At 43.5% G+C, this 17,601-nt stretch overlaps 1 protein-coding gene across 1 annotated transcript; it reads left to right on the top strand.

Annotated features, from left to right (window-relative positions):
- The first annotated feature begins 14,924 nt into the window (after window positions 1-14,924).
- OR2K2 (olfactory receptor family 2 subfamily K member 2) lies at window positions 14,925-15,875 on the top strand. Its single transcript, XM_026002706.2, has one exon. The coding sequence runs from the start codon at window positions 14,925-14,927 to the stop codon at window positions 15,873-15,875; it is 951 nt and encodes a 316-aa protein (XP_025858491.2).
- The last annotated feature ends 1,726 nt before the right edge of the window (window positions 15,876-17,601 follow it).

A 17,601-nucleotide genomic window follows, 5' to 3' on the forward strand; every position in this document is an offset into this window, starting at 1 on the left:
GTTTATGTTTATTTTTTTTTTATTTTTTAAATATTTTCTTAGGTGCTGAAAATATTTAACACCCATTTCTGTAATATATAGAATGGTAGAACTTTAACATCTCATAGATGATTGAACAAATTGAAGGGAACAAAATATTTTCATTAAAATCAAGATTATATTAAGAATATTTACATTATTAAAACTTTTTCTGGTCTAGGCAGTCTGTAAGGCATAAAATGAAATACAGTAACAAATTATAATTATTTTCTAATGATATGATTATATACCTCAAAAGCTCAAAAGAGTTACTTTAAAAATGTCACCATTCCAGTATAGAGTTGTATAGTGGCTCCCCAAAACTTATGTACATAGAACCTGTGAATGTGATCTTTTTTTTTTCATCACAATGTTACCCCATTTGTCCATCCCCCCTCCAGCGACCCTCAGTTTGTTTTCTATGATTAAGAGTCTCTTATGGTTTGTCTCCCTTTCTGACTTTCTTTTGTTTTATTTTTTCCTCTTCTATAATTCTGTTTTGTTTCTTAAATTCCACATATGAGTGAGATCATTGTCTTTCTCTAATTGACTTATTTCACTTAGTGTAGTATCCTCTAGTTCTATCCACATCGTTGCAAATGGCAAGATTGCACTTTGTGATGGCTGAGTAGTATTCCATTGTATACATACCACATCTTTATTTTTGTATATTTTTTTAATTGGAGTTTGATTTGCCAACATATAGCATATCACCCAGTGCTCATCCCGTCAAGTCCCCCCCTCAGCGCCTGTCACGCAGTCACCACATCCCCCTGCCCACCTCCCTTCCCACTACCCCTTATTGGTTTCCCAGAGTTAGGAGTCTCTCATGTTTTGTCACCCTCACTGATATTTCCCACTCATTTTCTCTCCTTTCCCCTTTAATCCCTTTCACTATTTTTTGTATTCCCCATATGAGTGAAACCATATAATGTTTGTCCTCCGATTGACTTCCTTCACTCAGCATAATGCCCTCCAGTTCCATCCACATCGAAGCAAACGGTGGGTATTTGTCGTTTCTAATGGGTGAGGAATATTCCATTGTATACATAGACCACAGCTTCTTTATCCACTCATCTTTTGATGGACACCGAGGCTCCTTCCACAGTTTGGCTATTGTGGACATTGCTGCTAGAAACACTGGGGTGCAGGTGTCCCGGCTGCACCAGTTCACATTCCCATCAACAGTGCAAGAAGGTTCCCCTTTCTCCATATCCTCTCCAACATTTGTTTTTTCCTGTCTTGTTAATTTTCACCATTCTCATTGGTGTGAGGTGGCATCTCATTGTGTGCACCACATCTTTATTCAACAGCTAATACACATCTGGGCTCTTTCCATAGTTTGGCTTTTGTGGACATTGTTGCTAGAAACATTGGGGTGCAGGTGCCCCTTTGAATCATTCCATCTGTATCTTTGGGGTAAATACCTAGTAGTGCAATCACTGGGTCATAGGGAAGCTCTATGTTCAACTTTTTGAAGAACCTTCATACTGTTTTCCAGAGTGGCTGCACCAGCTTGCATTTCCACCAACCGTGTACAAAGGTTTCCCTCTCTCCACATCCTCTCCAACATCTGTCATTTCCTGACTTGTTAATTTTAGCTATTCTCACTGGTGTGAAGTGGTATCTCATTGTGGTTTTGATTTGTATTTCCCTGATGGCAAGTGATGTGGAGCACTTTTTCATGTGTCTATTGGCCATGTGTATGTCCTCTTTGGAGACATGTCTGTTCATATCTTCTGCCCATTTCTTGATTGGATTATTTTTTCTTTGGGTGTTGGCTTTGATGAGTTCTTTATAGATTTTGGATACCAGCCCTTTATCTGATACATATCTTCTCCCATTCTGTTGATTGTGTTTTAGTTTTGTCAACTGTTTCCTTTGCTGTGCAAAAGCTTTTTATCTTGATAAAGTACCAATAGTTCACTTTTGTCTTTGTTTCCCTTGCTTTTGGAGATGTGTCTAGGAAGGAATTGCTGTGGCTGAGGTTACAAAGGTTGCTGCCTGTGTTCTCTAGGATTTTGATGGATTCTTGTCTCATATTTCAGTCTTTCATCCATTTTGAGTCTATTTTTGTGTATGGTGTGAGGAAATGGCCCAGTTTCATTCTTCTGCATATAGCTATCCAGTTTTCCCAACACTGTGAAGAGACTGCCTTTTTTCCATTGGATATTTTTTCCTTCTTGGTTGAAGATGAGCTGATCATAGAGTTGAGGGTCTATTTCTGGGTTCTCTATTCCATTGATCTATGTGTCTGTTTTTGTGCCAGTACCATACTGTCTTGATGATTACAGCTTTGTAATACAGCTTGAAGTCTGGAATTGTGATGCCACTAGTTTTGCTTTTCTTTTTCGAAATTCCTCTGGCTATTTGGGATCTTTTCTGGTTCCACACAAATTTTAGGATTATTTATTCCAACTCTGAAAAACATGGTATTTTGATAGGGATTGCGTTGAATGTATAGATTGCTCCCGGTAGCATAGGCATTTTAATGATATTTGTTCTTCCAATCCATGAACATGGAACGTTTTTCCATTTCTTTGTGTCTTCCTGTATTTTTTTCAGGAGTACAAATTCCTTGCTTCTCTGGTTAGGTTTATTCCTAGGTATCTTATGGTTTTGGGTGCAACTGTAAATGATATTGACTCCTTAATTTCTCTTTCTTCCATCTCATTGTTAGTATATAGAAATGCAACTGATTTCTTTTTTTCTTTTTCTTTTTCTTTTCTTTTCTTTCTTTTTTTTTTTTTCAACTGATTTCTATGCATTGATTTTATATCCAGCCACTTTGGTGAATTCCCATATGAGTTCTAGCAATTTCGTGGTAGAGTCTTTTGGGTTTTCCATATAGAATATCATGTCATCTGCAAAGAGTGACAGTGTGACTTCTTTGCTGATTCAGATGCCTTTTATTTCTTTTTGTTGTCTGATTGCTGAGGCTAGGACTTCTAGTACTATGTTGAACATCAGTGGTAATAATAGTGAACATTTCTGCTATGTTCCTGGCCTTAGGGGAAAAGCTCTCAGTTTTTCCCCATTGGGAATGATATTCACTATGGACTTTTTGTAGATGGGTTTTATGACTTATGTTCCCTCTACCTCAATCAAGAAAGGATGCTGTACTTTGTCAAATGAGATTTTCACTGTTTTTAGCCTCCATGATTTCCAGTGTGATAACTGGTCATTCAAATTGTTGTTTCCCTGGATGTGTCCTTTTTTCCTGGCTTCTTCCAAGATTTTATTTTTGGATTTCAGCACTTTAACTATGATATGCCAAGGTGTACTTTTCTTTGTATTTATTCTATTTGAGGTTTGCTTAGGTTTTTAAATTTCTAAATTTTTGTGCTTCACCAAATTTGGGATATTTGGGGCCATTATTTACTCAAAAGTTTTGTTTGTTTTTTTTTCTGTGCCATTTGCTCCCTCCTCTCTTCTTGGGACTCCAACTAAAGCTATGTTAAGTCATTTGATACTGTTCTAGGGGCATCTGGGTGGCTCAGTTGAGCGGCTATCTCTTGATTTTTGACTCAGGTCATAATCTCAGGGTCCTGGGATCAAGCCCTGCATCAGGCTCTGCGCTCAGTGGAGAGTCCACTTGAGGATTCTCTTCCTTCTCCTTCTGATCCTCCCCCTGCTTGTGCTCTTTCTCTAAAAAAATAAAATAAAATAAATCTTTAGAGAAAACATTTGATACTGCTCTAAAGATCTCTGAGGCATTTTAAAAAATATCTGTCTTTAAATTCACTGACATTTTGTTTGCTATGTCCATTCTGGTATTAAATACCATCCTGTGAATTTTTATTTCAGCAATTGTTTTCAGTTTTAAAATTTCCACTTGGTTCTTTTTTATTTTTATTTTTTTAAAGATTTTTATTTATTTATTTGAGACAGAGAGAGACATGGGAGAAAGCATGAGTAGGAGTGTGAGGGGGAGAGAGAGAGAAGCAGGCTCTCTGCTGAGCAGGGAGCCCGGATGCAAGGCTCAATCCCAGGACCCTGAGATCATGACCTGAGCCACACAGGCACCCCGGATTCTTTTTTATATTCTTTTCCTAATATTTCCAATCTTTTCATTCATTACAAACTTAAAGTTCACAAAACATACTTATTTTTTTTTAAATTCCCAGGGTATTTTATTTTTTTAAATTTTTATTTATTTATGATAGGCACACAGTGAGAGAGGCAGAGACACAGGCAGAGGGAAAAGCATGCACAGGGAGCCCAATGTGGGATTCGATCCTGAGTCTCCAGGATTGCGCCCTGGGCCAAAGGCAGGCCGCTAAACCGCTGTGTCACCCAGGGATCCCACAAAACATACTTATAATATTAATAACAGGTTTTAAGTTCTTGTCTGATTGTGACAAATCTGGGTCATCTTGGATTTGGTCTCTATTGGTCGCCACTCCTCCTCCCCCCACTGCCCCACCTTTTCCTGACTCTCCATATGTCCAGTGTTCTGAGGTTATATCCTGGACGTTGTGAATGTCATGTTATAGAGAATCTGGACTCTATTAAACATATTCCTCCAATGAGTTGCTTTTCTTTTAGCAGGAAATTAACAGGCTTAGACTCAAACTGCAAACTATCTTACCTTTGGTGGGTGGCAGTTCAGATGTCAGTTCTTTTTTTTCCCCCCCCTCAGAGCTGTTTTCAATCTCCTCTGCAACATGTGTGGTTTTAGAGGTCAGCCAGAGACTGGGGCAGAGTTGACACATAAAATGTGGAACTCCCCTCTCTTTATTCTTTCCTGAGTTTTCCCTTCACTTCCCTTCTTGGGCTCTGCCTCCCTCAGGCCAGAAAGAAGTGGTTTTCAATGAGAATGTCAGCAACTCTTGGCCCCATTTTGGCTGTTTCGCTTCAGACAAAGCCCCCAAATCCAGGAAGCTCACCGTGTGTTGATCCCTTTCATATTTTAGCTCTTTTCCAAAATCTACCTTTGTTGACTCTGTGGAGTCCTAAGAGAATTAGTTTCTGTAGTCTGTCTAGAGATTATAGGTGTTATGTAAGAGGGTCAGTCTTCTGGGAAGTTTATAAATTACATTAAAAATAATTATACTCCTACCATATGATCCAGCAGTCATACTCCTTGGTATTTACCCATGTGAATTGTAAACTTGTGTCCGCATAAAAACCTGGATGTTTATAGCAGCTTTATCCATAATTTCCAACACTTGAAAGCAACCAAGATATCCTTCAGTAGGTAATGGATATGTTAACTGGAATATCCAATGGAATAGTATCCAGCACTAAAAATAAACGAGCTATCAAGCCTAAAAGAGACATGGAGGAACTTAAATGCATATTACTGAGTCAAAGAGATCTGAAAGACTAAAATACTCTATGATTCCAACTATATGATGTTCTGGAAAAGGCAAAACTATGCAGATAGCAAAAAAGATCAGTGGTGACCAGGGAGGAGTGAAGAGGGAGGATGAATAAGGCAGAGAAGTTTTAGGTGGTGAAACTTCTTTATAATACTACAACGATGGTGTGTGATGCCATAGTAAATCCTACTGTTAAACTATGGACTTTGGGTGATAATGATGCATCCTTTTAGGTTCACTGAATGTAACAAATATATGACAAATGTTGATAGTGGGGGAATTTGTTCATGTTTGGGGGCAGATAAGATATGGCAAATCTCTGTACTTTCTGCTCAACTTTGCTCTGAAGCTAACACTGCTCTAAAAAATAAAAAATAAATTACACTTTAGATAAATCTAAGGACAAGATTTTACAGGTTTATTTTGGATTACAAAGGTAATGCTTTTTGCACACATAAAACTTTTTAAAGATGAAAAAGAAAGATCACAGGGTACCTGGGTGGCTCAGTGGTTGAGCATCTGCCTTTGGCTCAGGGCGTGATCCTGGGATTGAGTCCCACATCGGGCTCCCCGTTAGGAGCCTGATTCTCCCTCTGCCTGTGTCTCTGCCTCTCTTTCTCTGTGTCTCTCATGAATAAATAAAATCTTAAAAAAAAGAAAGATCACCTATATGCAACTATCCAAAGATTACTATCTTTTGTTTATAATTATTATTATTTTTTTAAATTTTAGAGAGGGAGAGGGAGGGACAGAAGAAAGGAGAGAATCTTAAGCAGGCTCCATGGAGCCTGGCAAGGGGCTTGATCTCACAACCTTGAGATCATGACCTGAGCCAAAATCAAGAGTTGGACTCTTAACTGACTGAGCCACCCAGGCACCCAGTATCTGTTAATAATTTAATGACTACCATTCTAGGAATATTAATAATGACATAATTATTAATAAATTAATGAAATGTTACTAATGTTTAATTAAATCTATTTAGTGTTAAGCTACTATTGACTTTCTGATGCTACATTAGGAGGAGGATCTTCTGCTTCTGGACCTCAGTTGCCTGTGGGTAACTGAAACAGCAGAGAGGGAAACATGGTTAGGGGAGGACATAGCTTGTCACAAACATTACCCTTAAGTAGTCTGAATTCCTGACCCAGACAACCATGAGATAAAAGAAAATGGCTATTGTTCAAAGGCACTAAGTTTTGGTTACTTTGTTATGCATGTGCCTGATGTTGGGTGGGGTGTTCTGGAAACGGTGTTCAGTCTACTTGGTTTAGTGTTCCAGTCTTCTCTATCCTTGAGAGGTGTCTAGTTATGAGAGCTGAGTATGTTAAAAGTCTTCAACTATTACTGTTGAATTGTCTACTTCTCCCTCTAATTCTGTCAGTTTGTTTCAAGTCTTTCGAAGCTCTGTTTTTTTTTTTTTTTTTTTTAAGATTTTATTTATTTATTTGACAGAGCAAGAGAGCATGAGCAGGGGGAGGAGCAGAGAGAGAGGGACAAGCAGACTCCGGGTGGGGAACCTGATACAAGCCGCAATCCTGCAACCCTGAGATTGAGATCCGAGCCAAAAATCAAGAGTTGGACGCTCAAACGATTGAGCCACCCAGGTGCCCGGGGGGCTCTGTTTTTTAAGTATATATATATATATATATATATATATATATATATATATTTTTTTTTTACAATTGTTATGTCTTCTTGATAGATCAACCCTAACATCATTACTAAACACAGGCATACATTTTCCTGTTTCCTTGTCTTATTTTTTTGTTGAGGATCAGACATTTAAATAATGTTATGTGGCAACTCAGGAAATCGATTCCCCTCATTCAAGAGTTGTTGTTATTGCTGTTTTCTTTTTTAGTGATTTCCTGAACTAATTCTGTAAGGTCTCCGTTCTTTATTGTATGTGATCACTGAAGGCTCTGCTCAGTTAGCTTCGTGGTTGGCTAGTGATTACACGCCTAAGTTCTCCATTCGGGTAGCTACTCTTATTTTTCCATTACCCAAAGCTCTGTCACCCAAGACTGTTGTGTTTTTATGACTTTAGTGGAAATTTTGGGAGTAATAGAGGAAGTAGAAAATAGCTAAGACCAGCCAACAATCTAAAATTCAATATGACATATCAGTATTTAAATATATCCTTAGCCTTCCCTGCAACTAGACATTTCTCATTGGCTAGTTTCTCTTGATTCCTGTAAGTCTCCAAGGTTTCTAGGCTCTCTTCCTAAGACTCTCTCCAGTCTCCTCTCGTCCAGTGTTTCAAATCCCTTCTGAAGAAGCCAGGATTGAATTTTACAATCCTATAACTTCGTTTTTAAATAGAATAATTTAATTACCTTTATCATAGTCTTTTCCATTTGCATGAGCCGGGGTCCTGCTTTCACAATCAAACAGCCCCCAGAGGTATTTTTCTAAATAAAAGAACCACACAACCAGGAGATGACATAATGACGCTACTCTTCGGAAAGCTGAATTAGCTAGAGTCAGTTTTACTATTAAATAGTAGTTTTTCCTTTAAGTTCTTTTGTTTGGTTTGTGGGAAATGGTTCTGTAAGTCTCTTTCACCTGTACCATCTTGTTTAGAAACTTCTGCTTCAATTTTGAAGGTATGATTTTAATATAGTAATTTTGTGTTTTTACTAGAAAAGAACTATTTATTTTTTTGAGGGAGGAGTGGGGAGGGGTGCAGGGAGAAGGATAATCTTAAGCAGGCTCCATACCCAGTGCTGACCCCAACACAGGGCTTGATCTCATGATCCTGAGATCATGACCTGAGTCAGAATCAAGGGTCAGACACTTAACCAACTGAGCCATCCAGGCGCCCCTCAGAAAAGAATTATCTTTATTTATTGATCAAAATAACACAGGTGGACTCTAGATTTTGCATCAGAATTCATTTAGTTTACTGCTTATGTCACTACTGTTATTAAAAATGTTATTTTTCCCTTCATGTAACTTCTGCACTGTTCCTGTTGGAGTCATTCTAAGATTCCTCACAATTTTAATATAATTGATAATAGCAATTTTTTCTGGTCTCTAAGTTTTCCAACTTGGCCACAGGCAAATTACTGATTTTTATTTATTTCTGTTATTAGTTTAATAAACGATTGCTAGGGAACAGTTTTAGTTGGATCTCTTCTTTTTAGACATACAATCATACAGTTTGCAAGTGATAATTTTATCTCCTTTTCTCCAATATCAATGCCTGTTATTTCCACTTAATATCCCATTGTCAATCTTCTAGAGAAATTATTGTTGCGCTGTTGCCTGGTGATAGATTTACTGCGAGCACTGATGTTTAGGAAAGTAGAATTTCGAGATCCATCTTATTAACACTGTGAAGTCATTAACTCCGTGTTGTTTCCTGTTTTCTACAGTCAGACAAGCCAATGGGGTGTATGTAGCAGGTTTAACCATTTCAAGCTTATCATGAATAGGCACTCAAGTCCATTATCCCCAAAATGTCATTCTTCAAACTAATTATTTCTATTTTTAATTCTTTTTTTAAAAAAGATTTTATTTATCTATCCATGAGAGACACAGAGAGAGAGAGAGGCAGAGACACAGAGAGAGAGAGATGCGGGGAGCCCGACGTGGGACTCGATCCTCCGACCCCGGGATCACGACCTGAGCCAAAGGCAGATGCTCAACCACTGAGCCACCCAGGTGCCCTCTATTTTTAATTCTCACATTATTCCATCTATTTCTTACTTCTTTTCCTAAGAAGGAAAACATCTGCTTATTCATGTGGTATGACCAAGTTCCCCTGCTCATTCTTTATCTGGAGTGTCCATTCACCCTTGGCGATCCGGAGCGTGGGGACCGTCACAGGGACACAGGATGGATGGGGAACTGCGTACCTCGCCGAAGGAATGTGGTAATGAACGTACCTGCTCTTCACCCACGACTGCAGTAAACTCTCCCCCCCGCAACAGGCTCGGGGTCACTGCGCCCTGGGAAGGCCAGGCCGGTCCAGCCCAGGGGTGGGAGGCGCAGGGGGCAGCAGGGATGCAGCCCCGGGATGCGCTGAGCCTCGCAGCCCAGGGTGACGAGCCCCGGCGGGGACGGGGACCGGGCCGCGGGGACCCCCAGGGGGACCCCCAGGGGTCACACGAGATACGACACCAGCCACGTGCCGCACGGGACGGTGTGCCCAGAGCCGCGGGCCAGAGGGACCCCAGGTCGGCGGGACGCGGGCGCTACGGTGGCGCCTGCAGCCGGCAGGGACACGGGGCTGCAGGAGCAGACGCACCCGAAGGGCCCGGGTCGGCGAGGAGAGGGGCGCTGGGCGGGTCACCAGCGGGGAGCTCGGGACCACGGCCTCCGGGGCCGCGCTCACCCGACCGGGCGGCGGGGCGGACGCGGGCGCCCGTCGGGAGCAGCGGCGCGGGGGGAGCGCGAGGAAGAACCGCCGGAGGGGCCGGTGTCCCTGCCCTGGCAGGGGGGCCGCGAGGCCCTCGTTTCCCCGCACAGTCTCCCCACCGAGGCTCCCCTGCACTCCGCGGTGGGCGCGGCAGGTTGGCAGGTCGCGGGGCGCTGGGCCTCGGTGGTCGGGGTGGGGCGCGGCCCCCCTGCGCGCCTGGGTCCTCGCGCCCCGCACGTGCTAGCCGAGGGCGCCGGCGGAGGGGGCGGGGGCGGGGCCAGGGGCGGGGCCGGGCATGAATCGCGGCTGGCGGGGGCGGGGCCTGGGCAGGGCCGTGGGGGAGCGGGCCTGGGGTGGGGGCGGGGCCTGGGCGGGGCCGGGCATGAATCGCGGCTGGCGGGGGCGGGGCCTGGGCGGGGCCGTGGGGGAGCGGGCCTGGGGTGGGGGCGGGGCCTGGGCGGGGCGGGGGCGGAGCCGGGCACGAACTGCAGGCGGTGGGGGCGGGGCCACGGGCGGAGCCTGGTGGGGCGGGGCCTGGGGCGGGGAGAGGGCGGGGCCTGGGGCGGGGAGAGGGCGGGGCCGGGGATGGGCCAAGGGCGGTGGGGGCGGGGCCCGGGGCAGGGGCGGGGCCGGGGGCGGGGCCGGGGCCGGGCAGGAACTGCCGGCGGTGGGGCGGGGCGAGGGCGGGGCCTGGGGCGGGGGCGGGGCGAGGGCGGGGCGGGGCGGGGCCGGGCATGCACCGCAGGCGGTGGGGGCCGGGCCGGGGGGGCGGTGGGGGTCCCAGAGGCCGCAGGACAGGCCCCACGCCCCGGCTTTGCCCCCCTGCCGCCTGCCCGCCTGCCTGCCCTCCGGGGGCGACCGCGTCGTCGCCCCCTGGGCCGCGGGGACCGCCCGGGGCCTGTGACCCCACCGCCCACCGCCGCCCCCCAGGACTTTGCTCCGGGAGCCCAGGCCCCACGTGCAGGGCCAGCCCCTCGGGAGCCCACTTTTGACGCGCGTGTTTCCTGTGGACTCTGACAGTAAGTCGGAGACGTTTTGCCCCCGGAACCCCAGCTAGGGAAGTGTTCTAGAACAAGGATGTTCTCCTGCCTCCCACGCGCTGTAGTTAGGGAGATCAGGCAGTTGCACTATGATACAAGCTGCGATCTACTCTACAGCCCATATTCCAGGTTCGCCCCTTGCCCTGTTAATACGCTTTAGAGCCAGCCCCCCCCCCCCCCCCCCCCGCTCTGATACTGAGTGCTGGCGGGGTCATGCATTGCATTTGGTTGTCCACTTTCTCTAATCTCCTGGAACATTTCTTAGGCTTCTTCTTTGTTTCCTGACCTTGACAGTGTTGATGAGTATAGGCTGCTCATTTTTAAATGTCCCTTAATTTAATTTTGTCTGGTTTTCCCTCGTACTCAGATTCGGGTCGTGTATTTTTTTAAAAATTTTATTTATTTATTCGTGAGAGACACAGAGAGACACAGGCAGAGGGAGAAGCAGGCTCCATGCAGGAAGCCCGACGTGGGACTCGATCCCGGGTCTCCAGGATCAGGCCCTGGGCTGAAGGCGGCGCTAAACCCCTGAGCCACCCGGGCTGCCCCGGGTCGTGTATTTTTGGTGGGAATACGGTAGACGTGATACTATGCCCATCGTGTCAGAAGGCACATGGAGTCAGTTTGTCCCGTGGTTGGTGATGCGAAGGTGCTTGTCCTCCAGAGCTCCTCGCTGTAAAGCTGTTAGTGTCTTATTTTTGAAATTAATTCGTAGTTTGTGCAGTGATACTCCGACACCCTGTAAAATACCCTGTTTCTCATCCAACTTTGACTTTGGACAACTATGAAGCTTACATTTCCCTCCTATAACATTTTACCCGTTCTAATCTATTACTACAACAACCCGTAATGATTTTCTAATGACATCATTCTTTCATATTTATTTTTTGGCATCCTCCTGTAAGGAAGAACTTTCCTTACTTTCAGAAGAACTCATGCTTTCTTATTTTATTCTCTGGATTATAATCTATTTTAACCATTTTTTATTTTGATGCTCAAAATGATTTGTCTCAGATTTGGCCAATGGGAGCCTCATCGGACGGGTTCGTACCGCCTTTTGAAATATTCCTGTCATTCTTGGCATACTTTCTGGTATTCCAGTGCAGTAAGCTACTCTCGTAGCTTGTCTTGTCCTTTTCCTGCTCCAGCCTTAAAACTACATCTCTTTTTAGGTGAGAATTGTATTTAGAACCAAGATCTGGGTGCTAGGTCTGTCTTTAGCTCCTGAGGGTTCATTGTTTTAAGGGCCTCTTCAATATATGTGCATTGAGTAAAATTTCTGATCACTTATTTAGCACAAGTGCCTTAAAGAGTAAATTTTGATTCCTTAAGCCCTGAAAACTAGGAAGTAGTCCCACAAATGAAAAAAATATATATCTTAGAATTCTAGGGATTTTTTTTTGTAGACTCTCTCTCTCTGTTAAATACAGAGACTGTTAAATACTGTTCAATATACACTGTAGTCATTCAAGAAAAAAAATATTGATAAAGCAAGGATGGACTGGGAGGAATAGAAGACTTTATTTTTATGAGTTCCTTGAAATTATTTTGGAGAACTATGGCTCACTCTGTCTCAATTTTTAAAAGTTTGATATAATTGGATCATTGGGACATCATCCCTCAAGGATCTGCAGTTTCAAACCTGTGCATATTATAGCTGCTGAAATTTAAATTGCTCAGGGACAACAGGTATTCCCCCCACACAACAGATGATTTAAATTTATGTAGTATGTCAGTTGCTGTCCTTTGGCACTTTTAGTTATGGAGGTGACAGTAAATACTTCTGAAAGAAATGAATTGCAATGTTGATTTTTACATAATATGTTTAGCATTTTTAACATGGATACATTCATTCTTTCTTGCACGTAGCTAACTTTATGAAGTTCATCCTAAAACAATATTTTATTTGGAGTTGGCAACAGGGAATTCAGATGGGACGACAAATTTTTCCTGGTTACTATTTTTTTTATTAAAGATTAAAAAAAAATTTTTTTTAAAGTAATGTCTGCACCCAGTGTGGGGCTCAAGCTCACAACCCTGAAATCAAGGGTCTTAATGCTCTACTGACTCAGCCAGCCAGGCAGGCACCCTTTTGAAACAGTAGGAAAATATCATGTCTCAGGCAACTGGGCTGATTTTTCATTCTTAAAAAAAAAAAAATTGTGTCTTTTTGGCTAGTCTTAAGAGTAACACACACATGCACATACACACACATGCTCAGTTTCTTTAAAATAATCTCTATGATAATATAATACAATTTTTTGTACAGAATTTGTTAAATATAAAATCTGGCAGAGAAATCCCTATGAAAGGACCTGTTATCTAAGAAATGAATGAGAATTATCTACTGTGATGTAGGAAAAATGGAACTCGTAGAAGGAGAAGTACAAACTCCACTCGAGTACCGCAGAGGAAAGGCAAACTGATAGGCATTCCCTAGAAAACCAACAGCCTACTGGGCTGGAGCAGATAATGTTTGGACTTAGTCCCCATGCAAGCTGCTTGGGGACTGATGACTAAGACAGGAAACAACGGAAGGGCTTGCTAATAGGCTAGGAATGAGATACGGTGGAGCAGAAGTCACAGAGAATAACATCCTATGATGGAAACTATTGGGGAAAATCCTATGCTCCTGCTCTAGGGACATGATACAAGATATCACCCCCAGGACGAGATTGTTTCCACCATCACCCCACTTACCCACTTTTGAAATATGGGGAATGGGGAGATGAAGGGTAACACTGCAGAAAGGGAGAAACCACGAAGGAACCCCGGCGATGAGAAAGTGAGGAGCAAAACACCGTAAGGTGAACCATGTCACGGAGGACTTTGCCTATGAGAGAAAGAGCAAAGGTAGGATGGCAGTGTGCACAGGGAACACGGCCAGCCGGGATGGTGCAGAGCCAGGATATCTGAAAACAGGAAGGAAAGGACTAGTAGGGAAAGGGAAACGATCAAGGGTGATAAAGAGCGGTATCAGTGCAGAGGCAAGGTACTTTTTTGTCTTTTCTTTTTATTAATGTGAAGTGTCATGTAAAACCCAGATAGAATGGACTGGAATGTAAAAAAAACCCAAACATTCAGCGTCTTGTTTATACCTAGATGATCTATAATCTTTTCCAAGAGACTTTAAGAGAGCTTAAAAAGGGAGCTTAATTTCTGCATCTTCCAGATCTTCATGGGCTTTAATATATGAGAAGAGTTTCGCCTGGGAATAATATTTAGCAACATTTACGTACTCACGAAGGTAGGGGTCTCAATGAGGAGTGAGACTGTGCTGTGCATGCTGTGCAGGTGTTTAAATAAGGTGGCTCATTTTGTGTGACTTGTAAACTGGTACTTAAATATAATCAGAATGGGTACTTCCAATGCTTTCAACAGTGTCATCATTTTTTTGAGACAAGTGTATGGACCTCCATGCTATTCGCTGGAAAGGAAGGAGTTTATTTAGACCCAGAACAAAGTCATTTATTTGCTTCTTTCAATATCCCTCCTCTTCTTACACTGAAGATCATTACTGGTTTTTATTGTACAAGCATGTTTTCTTTCTTTCTTTTTTTTTTTAAGATTACTTATTTATTCATGGGGGGTGGGGAGAGAGAAAGAGAGAAAGAGAGGCAGAGACACAGGCAGAGAGAGAAGCAGGCTCCATGCAGGGAGCCCGATGTGGGACTCGATCCCGGGACCCTGGGATCACGCCAGGCTGAAGGCGACGCTAAACTGCTGAGCCACCAGGGCTGCCCTAGACATGTTTTCTTTGCTTCACTTATCTGGTTTACTTTTTAATCTATGCCCCATTTAGTCAGTGTTCACTCATATTTTTCGTTGCGCAGTACTTTCAAATCTGTACTGAAAAACTTCTATGCCAAGCATAGGAGAACGAACTGAAATTCAGGTATGAAATACGTTTATCTTGTTTTCAATTTCACTCTTTTCTAAATTTCGTTGTGGAATAATCACCTTTTTATGTAGATCAAGCCTGTTCCCCCTCCCTTTAGAACCATAGATAAGGCTTGTGATCACTTGTAGCAAAATTGTGTTTATAATAGTGAAAATAAGTTTGAAAGTCTTTTCCTAACTGAACACGATGCTCGATCCATTTCTTTATGTCCTCAGATGAATTGAACACAATTATAATATTAGAATAACTACAGGTGCAAAAAAAAGAAAAGGGAAATGAAAGGAGGAAACCTCACCGTTTGGAGCTTTTTTTTCCTGGAGGGTTTTTCTAGATACCCGAAGTTAGAGATTGTTCTCTTCGTCTTCAGCCTTGTGATGTATCTGATAACTCTCTTGGGCAACAGCACTCTGATCTTGATCACTGTCCTAGATTCACGCCTCCAAACCCCCATGTACTTTTTCCTTGGAAATCTGTCTTTCATGGATATCTGTTACACATCTGCATCGATTCCCACTTTGCTGGTGAACTTGCTCTCATCCCAGAAAACCATTGTCTTTTCTGGGTGCATGGTACAGATGTATTTGTCCCTCGCCATGGGCTCCACAGAGTGCGTGCTCCTGGCTGTGATGGCATATGACCGTTACGTGGCCATTTGCCACCCACTGAGATACCCCATCATCATGAACAGGCAGGTCTGTGTGCAGATGGCCACTGTCTCCTGGGTGACGGGGTGTGTGACCGCCCTGCTGGAAACCAGTTTCGCCCTGCGGGTGCCCCTCTGTAGGAATCTCATCGATCACTTCACGTGTGAAATCCTGGCCGTGCTGAAGTTAGCTTGCACAAGTTCACTGCTCATGGACATGATCATGCTGGTGGTCAGCGTGCTCCTCCTGCCTATTCCGATGCTCTTGATTTGCATCTCTTATGTCTTCATCCTTTCCACTATTCTGAGAATCAGCTCAGCAGAGGGAAGAAACAAAGCTTTTTCCACCTGTGGTGCCCACCTGACTGTGGTGATCTTGTATTTTGGGGCCGCCCTGTCTATGTACCTAAAGCCTTCTTCATCAAGTTCACAAGAAGTAGATAAGATCATCTCGCTGCTTTATGGAGTGCTGACCCCAATGTTGAACCCCATAATTTACAGTTTAAGAAACAAAGAAGTCAAAGGTGCCGTGAGAAAAGTACTGGGCCAGACACCATTGTATCAAACACATGAAAATCTCTGACCAGATGCCAGCAGTTTTGTCAGAGGTGTGCTCCTGACCCAATTCACCACAGAAAGTCTACACAGTGTCCCCATCCTTCGCACACTGGTTTCACCCTTAGCCGTATAATTTTACAATTGTGAGATATGTGAACACCGAAGTGATTGCCCATGGACAATAGTAGGTTCCAGTTTGCATTTGGTGATATTTCCTGTCTTTTGCGTTCCATGGTTGGAGAAGTTTTGGGCTGTAGCATCCTCACCCACTTGGCCCTGAAGGAAACTTGGCTGAACTTAGTCAGTGAATGTTGGCTCCAGAGGAAATTTGTGTATGTTCCCTGCCTTTGGTCGTTTCTAGAATGAGGTGGGAGCATAAGGAACAAAGGAACACATAATAAAGATTGGCCTTGATTATGCATAATAGAGAACATTCAAGAAAAATGAAAAGACTCGCTGACCCATCACACAGTTGCAGAACTGGAACCGCAACTCTCACCCTTGTGTCTTTGTGGGACTTGCCTCACTGTGGTGGTTCCCTGATTATCCTTCCTCATTCAAAACTCCTGAGTCAAGCTCCTGGCTTTCTGGACTGAAGCATCTAGTACCTATTTGAGTTGCTCACCTGCCAACCTTGTTTTTCTAAGCACATAGGTACTTGCATAAATTGTATCTGTTTCTTTGCCTGTATACCACCCATATGCCAAGTCTCTGTTTTCCTTATTAGATGATTGACTTTACAAGGGCAAGGAAACCCGTTATATCATATCTTTCATGCTTCCAGCAGCCATCTGATAAACTAACAACATTTACCAGCCTTAAACTAAGGCTGAGAAGTAAGTACCACCTGTGACAACAATGAAGGAACAACAGAGGGCAATGAGGTGTCTATCCAATGGCTACAGAAGATGAGATTTATATTCATTGCTTTAAGACTTTTATTCGTATAAAAATATTGCTTGTTAAAAATGTAGACCCTCGGCCTCTACTCTCTGATATTCTGATTTAGTAGCTCTGGGGGTAGGGCCCTGATAGTCTGCATTTAAAATAGATCCGGAGAAATTCTGGTAGAGATTTTGAGATGACCATCCTTGGGGAAATGTTGTTTCCAGCAAAAATCTACCATTCCAAAATAAAAGTAGGATTAGTTCTCCTTTCTCCCCTTTTGCCTTTTAATTTTGTTTTTCCTTCCATCGTTCGTGCCTCCCTGTGTACCTTCTCATTTGCCTACTTCTACTTCTAGGGTAGGGAGGAGGAGAGGGTTTTGAGTGGGGGAAGGGTAACTCACTTGACATATTTTGACATATGAAAGACCTAAAAATTTTTAGTATTGGATGTTGAGTTCTGGATTATTTCACTCGTGGACCATTTCCTTGGATCCAGGGCTTCTGTTACATGTTCAGGAGTGTGTAACCCACACAACAAGAGATGTGAAGTAATCACACAGCAAAACTCTGGCAATGCTGGGGCACCTGGGCAGCTCAGTCGGTGAAGTATCTGACTCTTGATTTCAGCTCAGGTCATGATCTCAGAGTCATAGGATCAAGCCCCGAGTCAGGGGCTGTGCTGGGTGTGGAGCCTGCTTCAGATTCTTTCTCTTCCTCTCCCTCTGCCCTTCCCTCCCTCTAAAAAAATTCTGGTGATGCAGCAAGGGGACAAAATTGATGCCCAAGAGATATTTGATAGTGGAGGATATTGATGCCAAGAGATGTTTAATAGTGGAGGATGAAAACAAAGACTTGAGTAAACGG

This window comes from Vulpes vulpes, chromosome 12 (assembly GCF_048418805.1).
Source record: "Vulpes vulpes isolate BD-2025 chromosome 12, VulVul3, whole genome shotgun sequence".
NCBI lineage: Eukaryota > Metazoa > Chordata > Mammalia > Carnivora > Canidae > Vulpes > Vulpes vulpes.

Coding starts and splice junctions, on each gene's coding strand:
- OR2K2 (XM_026002706.2), top strand. CDS start 14,925: ATGAAAGGAGGAAACCTCACCGTTTGGAGCTTTTTTTTCCTGGAGGGT.